This window comes from Ranitomeya variabilis, chromosome 6 (genome assembly GCF_051348905.1).
Source record: "Ranitomeya variabilis isolate aRanVar5 chromosome 6, aRanVar5.hap1, whole genome shotgun sequence".
NCBI classification, from domain to species: domain Eukaryota; kingdom Metazoa; phylum Chordata; class Amphibia; order Anura; family Dendrobatidae; genus Ranitomeya; species Ranitomeya variabilis.
The window spans coordinates 38950465-38969855 of record NC_135237.1 but is presented as its reverse complement, the minus strand read 5'-3'; the positions used below and the strand labels follow the sequence as shown (position 1 = coordinate 38969855).

General features: G+C 43.1%; 2 protein-coding genes across 9 annotated transcripts in view; one reads left to right on the top strand and one right to left on the bottom strand.

Moving 5' to 3' along the window:
* The window catches only part of DBF4 (DBF4-CDC7 kinase regulatory subunit), a 46871-nt gene extending 46671 nt beyond the window's left edge, over positions 1–200 (bottom strand). For 4 of the 5 annotated variants that reach the window (XM_077268263.1, XM_077268264.1, XM_077268265.1 and 1 more), the window contains exon 1: positions 75–200. The gene's annotated coding sequence lies outside the window, so the exon portion shown is untranslated. The remainder of the gene's footprint in view (positions 1–74) is intronic. The other variant, XM_077268268.1, reaches the window with a different exon arrangement.
* The window catches only part of SLC25A40 (solute carrier family 25 member 40), a 93169-nt gene that overhangs the window by 58650 nt on the left and 15128 nt on the right, over positions 1–19391 (top strand). Inside the window, exon 1 of one of the 4 annotated variants that reach the window (XM_077268273.1) lies at positions 18015–18102. The exons of 1 other annotated variant lie outside the window; for it this stretch is intronic. Coding sequence is in view for 1 of the 3 variants with exons in the window: in XM_077268270.1 (XP_077124385.1) it covers positions 18617–18646 (30 nt within the window). In the remaining 2 variants the exon portion in view is untranslated. Of the gene's footprint in view, positions 1–18014; positions 18103–18201; positions 18359–18475; positions 18647–19391 lie in introns of those variants that run through there. 2 more of the 4 variants (XM_077268272.1, XM_077268270.1) reach the window with 2 other exon arrangements.

Sequence of the window (19391 nt, the reverse complement as noted above, 5' to 3'; positions counted from 1 at the left end):
TCCTGCCCGCATCCATTATCACATATCCGGGCCCTGGCACAGCCTCCCCCCGCGCCGCACTCCTCAGCACTCACCGGGCGCCCGCTCTGCCCCACCCCCGGGCGGCTCTCCGGTCTCCCGGTGGGTTGCGGCTGCGCCAGTTCTGATGTTTCCCGGTGACTCCGGGATTAGATTTCCCGCCTCTCACCAGAGGCTCCGCCCTCCTCAGAATAAGTAAATACAGCGCCCTGACGTCATGCGGCAGATTCCACACGCGCAGATGTGAGGAGAAAATCATAAAAAAAATAATCCTAATAATTGTACAATTCTGCCACACAGTGCACAAAAGAGTGCAGATATTACAGGCACCAACATGTGTATATGATTCATAGTGTTCATTATGTACTACATTTAGGCTGGGCTACGCTAAGTTCACATTAGCGTTTCTGTGCGCAGCGCAAAAGCATGCTTACGCCTACCGTCATCTTGCGCATGACGCAAACAAAAACGCGTGTGCATGCGTTTTGGCATGCGTTTGCGTTTTTTATGCGCATGGTGGAGGTGGTCTAAAGTACGCATGCGTATCAAACGCATTCGTACGTATGTCATTGCGTACCAATGCGTTCCCATAGACAGTAATGCTTTTTTTGACGCCTCAAAAAATTCAACATGTTGCATTCACTGGAAAACGCCGCACACCACGAAACGACGCATGCTTAGTCATATCCGCATGCGAATGCATGCAAAAGCATGTCTCTGCGAACACCATGTTAAAGATATGGACGCATGCGGATGTGTGCGGATCATACGCTGCGCACAGAAACGCTAATGTGAACCAGGCCTTACACAACACAGGTCACGCTGTCATACATGGCGGTATAGCTCATAATGCAGGTCAATGCATCACACTGCGATCCATGAGGAAGTTGACTAAAGTCCAGCTGGATCCGACTTTCTGCGACTTGCGGCTCCCTATGACACCCTGGCTGTGCACCCTCATTAGGCCTCGTTCAGGCGCCCATTTTCCACAGAACCTGTTCCCATTATAGTCTATGGGGCTATAAGCATTTTTGGTGCTTTTCCATAATTCAGACCCCACCAGGAATGTCACTGACGGACGCTCCTCCCTCTGTCCCTCTCTTACCACATTCTTTGCCATTGAAATCTTTGCAAAGTGGGTCCGCGGGCCGGACTGCCCATGCGGGAACGAGTTTGGCGAGGCTAGGCCAAAGAAAAGGCCAAAGGTTTATTAATCAATCTCTATGGACAAACACTGCCATAATTGTAGTAGACCCCAGTGGCAAGTCACCTTCCTTTCCACCACTCTCCTATCCAGCACCCGGTGGGTCACAGCAGGGTGTCATAGAAACATGGACACCGGCTGAGGGTGCTTTCACACTGCATTCTTCGCCATGTTCAGTGGTCCTGTTGGAGCTAACGTCCAAACCCCCCACAAACTGGGATTTGGGTGCATGTGCCAACGGGGCAATATACTATAACGATGCCTGACGGAGTCACCGTGTGTTCTACCGTACATCATTTTCGGGCATATACACCATCTAGAGTCAGACATCGAGACCCAGTCTACTACTGTACATCTGGGTGTCCGCCTACAGTGTGCATATATGCCCAAAAATGCTGCAAGGGTGACTCTGCACCATTATAGTGCATATGCCCGAAACTCACTTTGCGGGGAGTTCAGACTTAAGCTGTAATGCCGGAGCATAACAATAGCAGTTAATAGTGATGCAGAGGCGGAGGGGGTCCGCCAATGTCAGCGCCAACTTCAGCTGGATGTGCTTCCTTAGACACACATCCAGCTGAAGTGTATTGGAGCACAGAGACCCCTCGACTTCCTACGCTGCATTACACGCCGGCGAGCAATCAGAGGCCAGCAGCTGATATTAGCGTGATTGGAATGGCATCGCCATAGCGGGTGCACCAATGTCAGCTGCTGGACTCTGCGCCGACTACAGAAGAGGACATCACACGTCAAGGAATCAGAGGAAAGGAGAGTAGAATGTTTTGGGGATTTTTTTAATGCAGAAGCAGAACAGGGAACATATATACCAGGAAGGGGCCCAGGACTGGGGACGTATATACCAGGATGGGGAACATATACACCAGGATTGGGAATATATACCAAGAAGGGGGACATTTATGCCAGGATGGGGAATATATATATACACTCACCGGCCACTTTATTAGGTACACCATGCTAGTAACGGGTTGGACCCCCTTTTGCCTTCAGAACTGCCTCAATTCTTCGTGGCATAGATTCAACAAGGTGCTGGAAGCATTCCTCAGAGATTTTGGTCCATATTGACATGATGGCATCACACAGTTGCCGCAGATTTGTCGGCTGCACATCCCAAAGATGCTCCATACAAGGCAGGATGGATCCATGCTTTCATGTTGTTTACGCCAAATTCTGACCCTACCATCCGAATGTCGCAGCAGAAATCGAGACTCATCAGACCAAGCAACGTTTTTTCAATCTTCTACTGTCCAATTTCGATGAGCTTGTACAAATTGTAGCCTCAGTTTCCTGTTCTTAGCTGAAAGGAGTGGTACCCGGTGTGGTCTTCTGCTGCTGTAGCCCATCTGCCTCAAAGTTCAACGCACTGTGCGTTCAGAGATGCTCTTAGGCCTACCTTGGTTGTAACGGGTGGCGATTTGAGTCACTGTTGCCTTTCTATCAGCTCGAACCAGTCTGCCCATTCTCCTCTGACCTCTGGCATCAACAAGGCATTTCCGCCCACAGAACTGCCGCTCACTGGATTTTTTTTCTTTTTCGGACCATTCTCTGTAAACCCTAGAGATGGTTGTGCGTGAAAATCCCAGTAGATCAGCAGTTTCTGAAATACTCAGACCAGCCCTTCTGGCACCAACAACCATGCCACGTTCAAAGGCACTCAAATCACCTTTCTTCCCCATACTGATGCTCGGTTTGAACTGCAGGAGATTGTCTTCACCATGTCTACATGCCTAAATGCACTGAGTTGCCGCCATGTGATTGGCTGATCAGAAATTAAGTGTTAACAAGAAGTTGGACAGGTGTACCTAATAAAGTGGCCAGTGAGTATATATATATATATATCTCTCTATCACTGGTTGAAACATATAAGCAAGTAGGAATATAAAGTGCACTAGTGCATACAAGGATGTGCAAAAACAGACACACCCCATTGAACCGGACCACAACAACCTAATAGTATACAAAAAAAGTAATGTAAAAGCATGAATCTATTGAAGGTGACCGGAATCAAATTTAAATATATCAAGGTAAGGCAATGTAAATGACGCCATGTCAGCAAATAAGTCAGACGGAGGACAAGCAAACTCCACGTGTATCGCCACCAGCGTATGTGGCTTCCTCAAGGGAAGAATATCAGTTCTATGCAGAGATTCCACACATAAAACAGTGTAACCGCAAGAGAAATGGACATGTTGAAGAATTCAGTTGCCGCCATGTGATTGGCTGATTAGAAATTAAGTGTTAACAAGAAGTTGGACAGGTGTACCTAATAAAGTGGCCAGTGAGTGTATATATATATATATATATTGTTAAGTCCTTCTCAGTCCCTGGCTTACTAGAGGTAGGGATCCGAGTGAAATGACACGCAGCACAAAAGGTTGTGTGATCATATACAGGGGAAGCCCAGGAGCACGTCTGACTCACTGGGCTCTACCCCCTCCTTTTTATAGAAAAGAGTCATACATTTACAGACATGCGCACAAGCGCTCATATTTCACATCCTTTTACAAAAACAGTCTATACTAGAGATAAGGTTCAACTTCTGGTATGTAGGTAAAAGGTTACAATAGTCAAGAAGGAATGCGTCCATAAAAGGAAATGTCAACTTTGCTTAAGTTTCTTGAAATAAGCCAGATGTCTCAGGAGAAAGACACAATGGATTCTTTCAGTCTGATCTCCACAATTCCCCCCTTTGACATATTCTTTTATTTTTATTACCACAGGGCTAAAGACAAAGCCTTTATTTTTGGTATTACACATGTACATGCTTGTTATTCAATAAGAGAATCAAATCTAGTATTAATTCTTCCGTTTAACTCTCGCAACCTTTTCTTTGTTTTGCAATAAGTTTGTTCATTCTTTTTTTCTTTATACGGCAGTATACTAAAATATTTATGAAACAACAAAAAGTTAATACGGTAATAATAATTAGAATCACTAGAAGATAACATAAGAAAAGAAAAAAAAAAAAATTTATACTCTTGCATCTATTACACAAAGTTTATCTGTGCATACTGAGATACCCTTGAGCACAATCTGGAATAGTACGTATATGACTACAATAATCATAACTATATGTATTATGCTCTGCATAATCCCAGCAACCCACCCACCGATTCCTCTGAACCAGTTGGCTGGGTTAAGAAAAGAAAAGGTATCTGACCACCAGCTATCCTTATTCTGGTCATTATCTTTGTCATACTGATCTCTGAGTCGTTGTACGTCCTTTAATTTAAATGTCATACTCATCAGATTCATTACAAACCAGGTTCCCCGGTTTGCTTGTACAATCGCTTGCATTACCTTGAGGGAACAACTCAGAATGTTCCCAATTTCTATTGTGTATGTATCTTTCCAATACTACAGGTTTGAAAGCATCAGAGGGATCGGCGGTTGTACTGAAACTGAGCTGTAGATTTTCAGTGGGGACCTGTCCTAGATCAGTTAATCCAGTCTTATTCCTAGGTACCCATTTTCCTCCCTTGAATGCTAAATATTGTAGATGTGTATTACTCCCTGAGAGATTACCCTGCCACCAAGGAAATTCTACCCATCCCACAATTGGTATGGCGATTGTAGTATTCCACAGCCTAGCATTACCAGTTTGGTTGTTGGCCAGTTTGTCTGAACAATTAGGCCAAGCGAATATCTCTTCTGCTGATACAGGGACTGCTAGAAAAGGTATACTTGTGGCTGATACTGGTGAATGGGTACAGATCCAACAATCTGTCAGGGTTTGTGTATTGTTTAACAAGTCATGCACTAATTTTCTATGATGTTGTACGAATCTATTGTTCAAAGGGGTTAGAGAATTTAGTCTTTCCCATGCCTTTGTCGTGGTTAATACTATTAACATCAATATCATGAGTTTATACTGCTTTTTTTGCAATGGCTTGCATGTATCCATGATGCCTTTCCTTCAAGCTTGACTGATGTAGGTGTTGTCAACAGGACTTGGAAGGGTCCGTCAAACCTTGGTTCTAGAGCCTTTCTGGTGTGTCTTTTTACATAGACTTGATCACCTGGTTCCAACTTGTGACTTCCTTCTGTGTTGTCAGGATCTGGAAGGGAAGCAAAAACTTGTGCATGCACCTTAGTTAATTGTTTCTGAAGATTTTGTACATAAGAAGTCAATGACTCAATATTTAACACAAGTTGCTGTGGAAAATAACATCCTAAATTGGCAGTCCTACCAAACAAAATTTCATATGGAGACAGTTTAGTCTTACCCCTTGGGGTATTGCGTATTGAGTAAAGGGCCAGTGGAAGGCATTCTGTCCAAGGCTTTCCTGTTTCAGCCATGGCTTTCTGTATTTTTAATTTTAAAGTTCCATTCATGCGTTCCACCTTACCAGAACTTTGAGGATGGTACGGAGTGTGTAACTGACTTTCAACACCCAACATTTTCAGTACATTTTGAAATATTTCTCCAGTGAAATGAGTACCCCTATCTGACTCGATCACTTCAGGGAGACCGTAACGGGGTATCAGTTCGGCAACTAGCTTTACAGCAGTGTTTTTAGCTGAAGCCTTCCGAACTGGATAGGCCTCTGGCCACCCTGAGAACATGTCCACACACACCAACACATACTCATACCCATTACTTTTTGGCAGCTGGATAAAGTCTATTTGTAATCGCTGAAACGGATAGAGAGGTCGGACGTGGTGCTTCATAGGGGTCTTTGTTGTCTGTCCGGGATTATGTGCCAGGCATATAACGCATGCAGCACAATAGTCTCTTGCATAGTTGCCAAAACCTGGAGCCAACCAGACTTGCTTTGCCAGTAGTGTCATTGCATTTGCAGACACATGAGTAGGGTGGTGTAGTCCACCAACTACAATCGGGTACCAGGCTCTAGGTAGACATATTAGTCCATCTTTCTTCCAAATTCCTGCTTGTTCTTCTGCCCCTTCCTTTTTCCATCTATCCCTCTCCTCTTCTCCTGCATCTTCCTGTGCTTGTCTCAGTCTATCTTCAGTATTTTCTGTGAGGTTTACAGTATGAACCTGTCGTAAGGGTTTGACTGCCGCTGCTTTGGCTGCTTTATCAGCCCTATCATTTCCCCTAGATTCCCTAGTGTCGAGTCTCACATGTGCAGCTACCTTAATTACTGCTACTTCTTTTGTTTCTTGTGCAGCCTCTAAGATCTGTTTGATCAAAGAAGCATGTTTTACAGGTTGTCCTGATGCTGTCATGTAACCTCTAGCTCTCCAGATTACTCCAAAATCAAACACAATTCCATGTGCATACCTAGAATCAGTGTATATATTAGCTGTCTGATTCTCAGCTATTTTTAGCGCTTCGATCAATGCTGTTAGTTCTGCTTCTTGTGCAGACTGTTTTGGTGGAAGTGGTTCTGCTTTGAGAGTTTCAGATTCTGACACAACTGCATACCCTGTATGAAAGTTACCTGTGTCATCTGCAAACCTACTACCGTCTATAAACAGCTCTAAATCTGGATTTTGAAGTGGTGTTTCGGATACATTGGGTAAGCCTGCTGTTTCTTGTAAAATGAGCTCTGTACAATCATGTGTGTCTGTAGGGAAAAAATTTGCGTGTGGATCAGTGTCCTTATTCCCCCCTTCAGACTCGAGAGGTAGCAGTGTTGCTAAATTAAGAGTCTGAAGCCTTGCAAATGTGATAGTAGAGGGGAGCAGCAAAGAACACTGTAGCCGCAAATGTCTGGCCATGGAAATGTGTTTTGGTTGGACCTGGTTTAATATCCCATAAACATCATGCGTAGTTTGAACTGTGAGTGGATGCTCTAGGACAATTTCTGATGCTTTGTCCAACAATAGTGAGACAGCAACAACTACACGTACACAGGTTGGCGCTGCTCTAGCTACGGGATCTAACCTTGCTGAAAGATATGCAATTGGTCTTTGTTTCCCTGCATGCTTCTGGGTAAGAACTCCTGTAGCATGGGAATCAACTTCTGCAGCCATAAGCTGAAATGGTTTGGTGTAGTCTGGTAGCCCTAACGCTGGAGCTGAAACAAGGGCATCTTTTAATTGTTGGAACGAAATCTGACCTTCTTTTGTCAACAAATAAGGTTCACTTTTTACACAGTCATACAGTGGTTGCATTAGTTGACTGGCATGTATAATCCATTGTCTACAATGAGACACTATTCCTAAAAATGCTCGTAGCTGTTTATGATTTCTAGGCTCATTCATCTGTCTTATTGCTTCAGTTCTTTGAGGTGTAAGATGCTTTTTACCTTGAGAAATGCAATGACCTAGAAAGACCACTTTGGTCTGACAAACTTGTAGCTTTTGTCTATTCACTTTACACCCTTCTTTTTCTAGAAAACATAGTAAACTTACAGTGGACCTTTCTGCGGTTTCTAGATCTGGGCAGCAAAGTAGTAGGTCATCCACATACTGCAAAATTACTACCTGTGGTTCGGGTTCAAACCTCTGGAGGACTGTTTGTAGGGCATTTGAATAAAGAGTAGGGGAGTGTATCATACCCTGTGGAAGGTGTGTCCACGCCAACTGTTTGCCCTTAAATGTAAATGCAAACAAATGCCAACTATCTTGGTGTAAAGGAACCGAGAAAAATGCATTTGAAAGATCTATTACAGTAAACACTTGAGAACTGGCTGGTATCTGTGATAGTAACGTATGAGGATTGGGTACAACTGGGGTGATTGGATCTAGAACTTTGTTTATTTCTCTTAGATCATGTACCATACGGTATTTGGGCATAGAACCCTTATCAAGAGTTCTCTTCTTGACTGGATACAGAGGAGTGTTAGCAGGTGATTGTATCTCTACCAAAACTCCTTTCTCTCTATATCCCTCTATCTGTTTTGTAATCGCTAATTCCTGCTGGGCACTCACAGGGTATTGTCTGAGCTGTGGGAGAACAGCTCCTGGTTGCACAGATAATTTTACAGGAGAAATATGCAATAATCCCACATCAGTGTCACCCTGTGCCCACAGTGTTTCTGGGACCGTTGAGAGGTCTAGATCTGTAGTGTACTCTTTTTCTTCAGTATAATCCTCAAAAGCCTGAATTCTGACATATTGTTCTAATGATTCTGCATCATCAGGGATAGTCAGCATAACTGTGCCATCTTCCCTAAAATTGATGTTAGCTTCTAATTTCTTTAGGACATCAGTTCCTAACAAACATGTTGGGGCACCTCTGGCATACAAAAATCTGGATGCAAAACATTTAGGTCCTAATGAGACCTCTAGGGGCACAGTATATGGCAGTGTTCGAATTACCCCATCATAACCCTCAGCAAAAGTTGTTTGTTCTGAAATATCTTCCGGATTCGGAAGAAAATCTTGATTCAAAATTGAGGAAGTTGCACCTGTATCTATCAAAAATGGAATCTCTCTCCCCCCCACATTCACCTGTATCATAGGTCTTCTAGCTGGTAGGGAAGTTTGTAACACATCGAGTCAATCTGAATCTGGTATGGGACCATCTATGATGGTAGATTTCTGCTGGTTGTCCGTTTGGGGAGGGTTATTTCTGGGAACAAATTTGCCTGACTTTATATCTGCCAACTTCTTCCTGCACTCTCTTTGGAAATGACCTGGCTTTTTACAGTAGTGGCAAGGAAAATTGTGTCTCACTCTTCCTCCTGTATTAGCTTGTGCTATTCTAACAGGCTTACGATTCTCTCTCATATCCATGGCTATTCCTAAACATCGTTGTTTCACAATATTTGGTTGTTCAATTGTTCTCCAATCTGGAGTAGAGGATTTAAATTTTTCTCTGATTTTCGGATCTAGCCCCTCTATTAATTGTTTTGTAAAAAGTCTCCTTACTGAAGCATCAGTCAAATCCAATCCTTCATCCCTAAAGCTATTTTCTAGTTCTTGACTATATTCTTCAATACTTTGCCCAAATTTCTGCATAATCACACCTGTAGACCCCCTTTACCTCTGTTTTCCTCTCATGAAAATTATTAATGCCTCTATGAACTGGGCACCTGATGCTTCTGTCTGTAAGGCACCCCCTTCTGCCACTGGTCTATTGGGCTGTAGGTGTGTCAATAATTCCTGAAAAAGTCCGGGGGACATTTTCATTCTACATAATTCTTCCCCGTCCGCCCAGACCCCAGCATGAGTCTGCATGATTTGTTGTATATACTGCGCAAATCGGATAGGATATTGAGTGGGATCAGGCGCATTATGCAGGAGGGACATACCCTCAGCAGGGGACCAAGGAAAGTATTGTCTGGTCTGATGATATCTGGTGTTCATTACCCCGTCAGCACCAGGTTCCCTAAAGGGTCTTGGTACTACCCTAACAGGGGCAAGTACAGCGCCATATCTAGGTGTACCACAGGCTAGGCAATCATTTCTCCAATCTGGATTTTGTTGTCCACAGTGTGAACATTCCCATCCTCCTACCCCACCAAGATTGGGATACAAGGCTGGAAATTGTTTTCCTCCTTCTGCTCTTCCAAATGGTACAAATGATTGGGCTTTTGGATCTAGGTAAGGTGGCGGGATTATGTCACAACTTTTTCCCTTCCCCATGATCCATTTGGAAGTGTCTGGATCGTACTTCCAATTCTCCTCTTTAGCTGTTTTTGAGACCTCTATCATACAGTGTATGATTTCTTCCCACCCATTGTCTTTGATAATTCCACCTCGTTCTTTACTCAGTCTTTCCCATTCTGTACTGAACATAAGTGCTTCTGAAATTCCCAATTTTTCTCTTACCCTCCTAATCTGCCTTCTGACTATCTTTCCACATCTTTCCTGTATGATATCTGCTGCTTCCACTTGTCCTAAGACGGTTTTTGTCCGTTTATTTCCCATTTTTATTTTTCAATATTAGCTATTTCTACCCTAGGTGACGTTTGGACAACCACTTCCTCTGTTGGTGGCGTCTCGTTGCCTTCTCTCCTAAGGAGCTAAAATATTGAAGGGCTGATCTGCTCCGTTCTTTCTAATGTGCAGAATAAACTTGATTCCTACAATGCACGCAAACAGGATCAGCAACACCAAACAGATCACAAAACTCTCAGTCTCAGATATCATACTTGTCCCAGGCTCATGAAACCGCGTCCTGGGCTCATTCTATCAAACCTTATCCAGAAATGAAGGAGGTTAAGCACTTAATTGAGAGTCAAGCATGGGCGGAGGTCTCCCAGAAGGACGCAACCACATGACCCAGTTAGGCTGACTTCCGTGTATAAGGCTTATACCCCAACTATTTCGGCTTATTTTTCTACGCACTTTTGCTCTTCTTTCACAACATACCACAACCTTCACACTGTTCACACACTGCCAGGGACAGGACTCATAAATCTATACAATATGGTAACCCGAGTTTTATAGGTATCTACTCACTACTAGACTAACCCAGCGTGACACGGCTCATAGAGATCTTTCGGATAATACAGGGCAGATAAAAGAGAACTAATAATGTCTCTTACCTGGCCAGGTTTTTCAGTTCATTTGCCGTCCATTATCCCAGATCTCCGTTGTCCGTATCCGCAGGTAAATCTCGAGCAAATACTCTCACCTCAGGTCCCTGTTCGGTGCGCCAAAGTAATGTTAAGTCCTTCTCAGTCCCTGGCTTACTAGAGGTAGGGATCCGAGTGAAATGACACGCAGCACAAAAGGTTGTGTGTTCATATACAGGGGAAGCCCAGGAGCACGTCTGACTCACTGGGCTCTACCCCCTCCTTTTTATAGAAAAGAGTCATACATTTACAGACATGCGCACAAGCGCTCATATTTCACATCCTTTTACAAAAACAGTCTATACTAGAGATAAGGTTCAACTTCTGGTATGTAGGTAAAAGGTTACAATAGTCAAGAAGGAATGCGTCCATAAAAGGAAATGTCAACTTTGCTTAAGTTTCTTGAAATAAGCCAGATGTCTCAGGAGAAAGACACAATGGATTCTTTCAGTCTGATCTCCACAATATATATATATATATATATATATATATATATATATATATATATATATACTGTATATATCAGGAAGGGGCTCAGGACTGGGGACGTACTGGGGACGTACATATAAGAGGAACATATATACCAGGAAGGAAGACATTTATACCACGATTGGGGACATATATTCCAAGAAGACTACCAGAATGGTGGACATTACTACATAATGAAGGGTATGGGAAACATATATGGATTTGTAGGATTTAGAACGTTACAAGGGTTCATACATCTGACCAACATGGTGGGGGCTCAGGTCCAAATTTTGTAGCAGGGCCCATCGGACTCTAGGTACACCACTGCCCCGATGGAACCACTGAACGTGGGGAAGAACGCAGTGGGAAAGGGGCCTAACCCAAAATGGGGAGGGAAAAATCAACATGGTAGTGGGGCCCAGATCAATCACTGGCCAACACACATTTTGGTGCCTCAAATGTTAGACCTGTTTCTTGGAATATTAACCTGTTAATTCCAAAAATGGATCCATTTGGCCGACATTGGCTCTTGTATTTGGGATACAGAACGTGTGCCATATACCACTCTTCAGGATATTTTAATGTACTGCTTAAATTAATATATGGTATAACAAAGTATCCGAAGAAGCACAAATGTATACAGAAAAGGCAGAGAAATGATGTATGTAAGTATGTGAATGCTCTCACTATATCCATTAACTTGTATGTAAAAACACAAACCAGGGACCTGACGAACATATTGAAAAATGCATTAGAATTTGAATCTACTGTTCTAAGCAGATCAGGATGAGAAACCTTTGAAAACCAAATGTATGTATTCTAAGAAAAAAAACTATTTACCATGTACATTTTTTGGATGTAATTATGTAATAGAAAAGAATAAAAGTGATTTTCCTTATTTGAGCGTTAGGGTATGCGTCCACGTTCAGGAAACGCTGAGTTTTTGACGCAGCGTTGAGCAGCATGCATAAAAAACGCAGCGTCCAGATGTTACAGCATAGTGGAGGGGATTTCATGAAATCCTGTCTCCACTATGAAGTAAAAGACGCATGCGGCACACCCGAGAAAACTCACATGCGGTGCATCTTTTAAGGGTATGTGTCCACGTTCAGGATTGCTTCAGGATTCGGTCAGGATTTTATGCAGGTAAAATCCTGACCAAATCTGCACCTGAGGTCACTGGCAGGTCACCTGCGTTGTCCTTGAGTTTTTTCTGCAATGTAAGAACATGCTGCGTTCTTAAAAGACGCGCCGCATGTGAGTTTTCTCGGGTGTGCCGCATGCGTCTTTTACTGCATAGTGGAGACAGGATTTCATGAAATCCCCTCCACTATGCTGTAACATCTGGACGCTGCGTTTTTTATGCATGCTGCTCAACGCTGCGTCAAAAACTCAGCGTTTCCTGAACGTGGACACATACCCTTATAAGATGGCTGATGCATGCTGCCTGAAACCCGAGCAGTGTGTTTGGGTGTCTGTGCACGCATAGTGGATATGGGATTTCTTAAAATCCCATCAACTATGATGTAACATCTGGACGCTGCGGGTTGGACACTGCACAAGTACGTAGCATCCAACTTGCAGCATTTACTGATTGTGTGCACGTACCCTTCCAGATCCAGCAAAGTGGATGAGATTTATAGAAATGTCATGCCCACTGTGCTTTTTTCTGCTACGTTCCCACGATAAGGCCGGCCTCACACTAGCGAGTTTTACGGACGTATGAGCGCATAAACTACGTCCGTAAAATACGCATTACACATGGCCCAATGATTCTCTATGGCCCAGCTCCTATCTGCCGTATATTACGCATCCGTAATATACGGTCTTGTACAGCCGTAGAAAATCGCAGCATGCTGCGTTTGTCACCGTATTGCGCAAAAAAATCGCCAATGAAAGTCTATGGGGGAGAGAAAAATACGGATTCCACACGGACCAGCAGTGTGACTTGCGAGAAATACGCAGCGGTGTTAGTGAAAAGCCGGTAATTCAATTGCCGGCTTTTCATTTCTCCTTCACAAACCCGACATGATATGAGACATGGTTTACATACAGTAAACCATCTCATATCCCTTTTTTTTTGCATATTCCACACTACTAATGTTAGTAGTGTGTATGTGCAAAATTTGGGTGCTGTAGCTGCTAAAATAAAGGGTTAAATGGCGGAAAAAAATTGGCGTGGGCTCCCGCGCAATTTTCTCCGCCAGAGTGGTAAAGCCAGTGACTGAGGGCAGATATTAATAGCCTAGAGAGGGTCCATGGTTATTGGCCCCCCCCTGGCTACAAACATCTGCCCCCAGCCACCCCAGAAAAGGCACATCTGGAAGATGTGCCTATTCTGGCACTTGGCCACTCTCTTCCCATTCCCGTGTAGCGGTGGGATATGGGGTAATGAAGGGTTAATGTCACCTTTAACATCTGACATTAAGCCAGATTAATAATGGAGAGGTGTCAATTATGACACCTATTCATTATTAATCCAATTGTATGAAAGGGTTAAAAAAACACACACACATTATTAAAAAGTATTTTAATGAAATAAACACACAGGTTGTTTTAATATTTTATTGCTCTCTCAATCCACCTGAAGACCCTCGCTCTGAAAAATAATAAACCAACAATATACATACCTTCAGATGATCTGTCTCATCCCACGAAGTAAATCCATCTGAAGGGGTTAAATCATTTTACAGCCAGGAGCTGTGCTAATGCACTCGCTGGTGCCTGTAAACCCCCGGGTACAGAAAGGAAAGCAGGATGATCTGTACTTACCTTGAGTTGCGGTGATGCGCCCTCTGCTGGATGTCCTCATGAACTGGAGCCTTGGAAAAGTTCCCACGCTCGAGTTCATATGAGGACATCCAGCAGAGGGCGCATCACCGCGACTCAAGGAAAGTACAGATCACCCAGCTTTCCTTTCAGTACCCGGGGGTTTACAGGCAAGAGCGAGTGCATTAGCACAGCTCCTGGCTGTAAAATGATTTAACCCCTTCAGATGGATTTACTTCGTGGGATGTGACAGATCATCTGAAGGTATGTATATTGTTGGTTTATTATTTTTCAGAGCGAGGGTCTTCAGGTGGATTGAGAGAGCAATAAAATATTAAAACAACCTGTGTGTTTATTTCATTAAAATACTTGTTAATAATGTGTGTGTGTTTTGTTAACCCTTTCATACAATTGGATTAATAATGGATAGGTGTCATAACTGACGCCTCTCCATTATTAATCTGTCTTAATGTCACCTTACAATAGCAAGGTGACATTAACCCTTCATTACCCCATATCCCACGGCTACACGGGAGTGGGAAGAGAGTGGCCAAGTGCCAGAATAGGCGCATCTTCCAGATGTGCCTTTTCTGGGGTGGCTGGGGGCAGATGTTTGTAGCCAGGGGGGGCCAATAACCATGGACCCTCTCTAGGCTATTAATATCTGCCCTCAGTCACTGGCTTTACCACTCTGGCGGAGAAAATTGCGCAGGAGCCCACGCCAATTTTTTCCGCCATTTAACCCTTTATTTTACAAGCTACAGTGCCCAAATTTTGCACATACACACTACTAACATTAGTAGTGTGGAATATGCAAAAAAAAAGGGATATGAGATGGTTTACTGTATGTAAACCATGTCTCATATCATGTCGGGTTTGTGAAGGAGAAATGAAAAGCCGGCAATTGAATTACCGGCTTTTCACATACCCGGTATATCGCGCTGAATTAAATATAAATACAGAATATATATATGTGTCTCAATGACATATATATATATATATATATATATATATATATATATATATATATATACTGTATATATGTTTTAACGAACATTTGAGCACATAAATCCATTAGATGTCGGTTTTGCAAGCCCGCGAGAAAATATCGCAGTACGGATGCCATACGGATTACATACGGAGGATGCCATGCGCAAAATACGCTGACACACCCTGCCTACGGATGACATACGGATCACTATTTTGGGGACTTTTCTACGTATTACGGCCGTAAAAAACGGACCGTATTTACATACGCTGAGTGTGAGGCCGGCCTAAGTTTTTGGTGATGTTGCTGATTTTCTGCACCTACTAAAGAAATTAGATTACTTGCAGTTTTTTTTTTCATTGTGTTTTTTTAGTGCATTTTTTTTTTACCTACAGAATATCCATATCTAATGCAATTTTATGGGGAAAACTCCACATAAAACTCAGAGTAACCGCAAGAGAAACTGACATGCTGGAGATTTGAAACCCGCACCACAGCTTATGCAGCATAAAAAGATAAATGACAGCAGGCATGAGATTTCTATAAATCTCGTGCGCTTTGTTGGAACTGTACGACGCTGCGTTGTTTTCCACAACGAAAATACTCAGCATCAAAGACTCGCCAGAAGCTCATTGTGCTCTCACAGCCTTAGGCCTGTCCCACACGTCCAGATAATTCCGGTACCGGAAAAATCGGTACCGGAGTTATCCGTGTCCGTGTGTCCGTGAGCTCATGTGGCACATCAGTGTGGCACACGTGCAGCAGCCGTGTGCCGCCCGTGTGCCGACTGGGTACCACACGGACCGTGCAGGAGACAGCGATACAGTAAGCGCTGTCCCCTGCATCTGGTGCTGAAGCCGAAATTCATTCCTTCTCCCCAGCAGCGTTCGCTGGAGAGAAGAAATGAAAAATCATTGTATTTTGTTTTTTTTTTGCCGTAGAAATAAACGCTGCTGGAGAGAAGAAATGAATGGGGGCTTCAGCACCACGCTGGGGGGGGGGCAGCGCTTACTGTAGCGCTGTCTCCTGCACGGCACACGGACTGCACACGGACAGCATCCGTGTGCGGTACGTGTTTTACACGGACCCATTGACTTTAATGGGTCCGTGTGATCCGTGCTTTCCCACGAACACTGACATGTCTCCGTGTTTTGCACGCGGACACACGGTCCGCGAAAACACGCTGACATGTGCAGAGACACATTGATTTTAATGTGTCTACGTGTGTCAGTGTCTCCGGTACGTGAGAAAACTGACACCTCACGTACCGGAATCACTGACGTGTAAAACCGGCCTTAGGCCGGCGTCACACTCAGCGTATGAAAATACGGTCCGTATTTTACGGCCGTAATACGCAGAAATGTTCCAAAAATAGTGATCCGTATGTCATCTGTAGGCAGGGTGTGGCAGCGTATTTTGCGCATGGCATCCTACGTATGTAATCCGTATGGCATCCGTACTGCGATATTTTCTCGCAGGCTCGCAAAACCGACATCTAATGGATTTATGTGCTCAAATGTTCGTTAAAACATGTATACAGTATGTATATATATATATATATATATATATATATATATATATATATGTCATTGAGACACACACACACATATATATACATATATATATATATATATATATATATATATATACTGTATTTATATTTAATTCGGCGAGAGATAAGTGAAGAGCCGGTAATTCAATTGCCGGCTTTTCATTTCTCCTTCCCAAACCCGACAGGATATGAGACATGATTACATACAGTAAACCATCACATATCCCTTTTTTTTTGCATATTCCACACTACTAATGTTAGTAGTGTGTATGTGCAAAATGTGGGCGCTGTAGCTTGTAAAATAAAGGGTTAAATCGCGGACAAAATTGGCGTGGGCTCCCACGCAATTTTCTCCGCCAGAGTGGTAAAGCCGGTGACTGAGGGCAGATATTAATAGCCTAGAGAGGGACCATGGTTATTGCCCCCCCCCCTGGCTAAAAACATCTGCCCCCAGCCACCCCAGAAAAGGCACATCTGGAAGATGCGCCTATTCTGGCACTTGGCCACTCTCTTCCCACTCCCGTGTAGCGGTGGGATATGGGGTAATGAAGGGTTAATGTCACCTTGCTATTGTAAGGTGACATTAAGCCAGATTAATAATGGAGAGGCGTCAATTATGACACCTCTCCATTATTAATCCAATAGTACGAAATGGTTAATAAAACACACACACATTTTTAAAAAAGTATTTTAATGAAATAAAGACACAGGGTGTGGTAATATTTTATTATACTGGTAATTCACCTGAAGACCCTCGTTCTGTAACAAAGGAAAAATAAAAAAACAACAATATCTCATACCTTCCGTCGCTCAGGTCAAGTCCCACGAAGTAAATCCATCTGAAGGGGTTAAATCATTTTACAGCCAGGAGCTGTGCTAAAGCAGTGCTCGTGACTGTAAAACCCCCGGGAATGAATGGAAAGCGGGGTGACCTGGAGTTACCTTGAGTCGCGGTGAGGCGCCCCCTGCTGGATGTCCTCATATGAACTCGAGCGTGGGAACTTTTACCAGGCTCCAGTTCATGAGGACATGTAAATTTGAAAGGAAAAAAATCAGCAGCGTGCTCTACGTACGGCCCCTTTTTTTGCATACATTTTTCTATAAGGTTTCAGAAATATTTGAAAAATTAAAAAAAATTTTAAAAATTGCAAGAATAAAAAAATAAAAATACCTCCCAACAAGAAAACCTCAACAAAACCTTTGTGTCACTGAAGCCTCCAGTTGGTTTAACAGTTCATTTCAACAATTTTTTTGTTGTTGTTTCCTGTTCAAAAGCCGCATTTAGAGCAAAATACAAACTTCACATGAATCAAATGGAAAGGGAATTAATGGTGTTAAAAAAAAACAAAAAAAAACAAAAAAACCAAACAATAAGGCAGAAACCCCCAAAACTTTGTATGAAACTTTGGTATGAAGGAAATCTATTAGAATCTTCCGCAGCGAATCTGCTTGATAGAATACTGACTGACATACACAGGAGCAAATGTCAAGAGACCAGCCAATGAGGTACCACCCTCGCGTCATGTGACAGGTCTGATGACAGCTGCGCGGCCATTTTTGTGTGGGGCACAGCGATCTTTCTTTGGCGTGGAGCAGAGACGTTTTCTTGCCAACAGGCACTCCGTTCTTTTCGATCAATCGGAGGCAGGTATAACGTGAGAACGTGTGTGGTCTCTTCGTTTACTGGACGTTACAGTGGCTGATAACTACATTATATGCCCATTTCAAACATGGCGGCAGCTGCTCACGTGCTGCCCCTAGGTGGGTGTGCGTGTTGCAGTGCATTACAACAGGCGGCGTGTCCTGTGCCCCACATGCTGCAGAGGGGTCATCCACAGGGCGAGGGAGCGGGGTCACAGCAGCCAATGATCCCAGGTGCCGCAGCTGACTGCAAGAGGTGGAAGGTACAGTGCATGCAACATGTGGCAGGACAGCATGCTGGGACTTGTAGTGCTACACTTGCAATTCCATCTGGTGATGTGTGTTATGTAACGTGGGCCGGACAAAGCCCAGTAATGGCAGGTGTATGTGACAGAGTCCCACAGGTTCTCACTTCAATCTCAATTTTTTTCTCATTTTCCAAAGGATAGATCTATATTCTCAAAAGAACCGAGAGGTAGTTGTGCCCTAACAGGCTACTAAGTCATAACATCCTTTTCTAAATGGTGCGCTGCCTCTATTTTTTTTCAAAGGTAAATTCTTACTAAAGAATATTTTACAATTTACTACTATATTGGATGAATGGTAGTAGTTTGAAGGCTTCACACATGTTTTAAAAGATTTAATTTTAAGAGTTTTTTTCTTTCTCTTTTTCTTGCTGTCTCCTATTGGGTCAGGCAAATAAATATATATTTAGTTTTTTAGATTTTTATATTTTCTTGTCTGTTGTAAAAAAAAAAATATATATATATGTGTGTGTGTGTGTGTGTGTATATATATATATATATATATATATATATATATATATATACATATTACACTAGATGGAGGCCCAATGCTATCGCATCAGGAGGGTGGTGATGTTGGGATTCCAGCGGTGGGAAGGGGTAATATATAATATGTGTGTGTCTGCGTGTAATATATAATATATGTGTGTAGTGTGTCTGTGTAATATATAATATAAATGTGTGTATTATATAATATGTGTGTGTAATATAATGTGCAGCGGCCAGGATCCCAGTGGTGGGGGAGTCCGGCGATGACCCGCTGGTGGTACTGCGCAAGGGCCTGGGTATTGCAATATGGCGGTCTGCGTACTTCCGGCGTGGTGCAGTGGATTCTGGGATTCGAGTACGTCCAGACGGAAGTGGAATATATATATATATATATATATATATTTTTTTTTTTTTTTAATTCATTTATATTTCCCCCCCCTTCACCCATGACAGCAGCACCTGAGAGAGGATTCATCCATCCAGGACAGGACACCTACTGAAG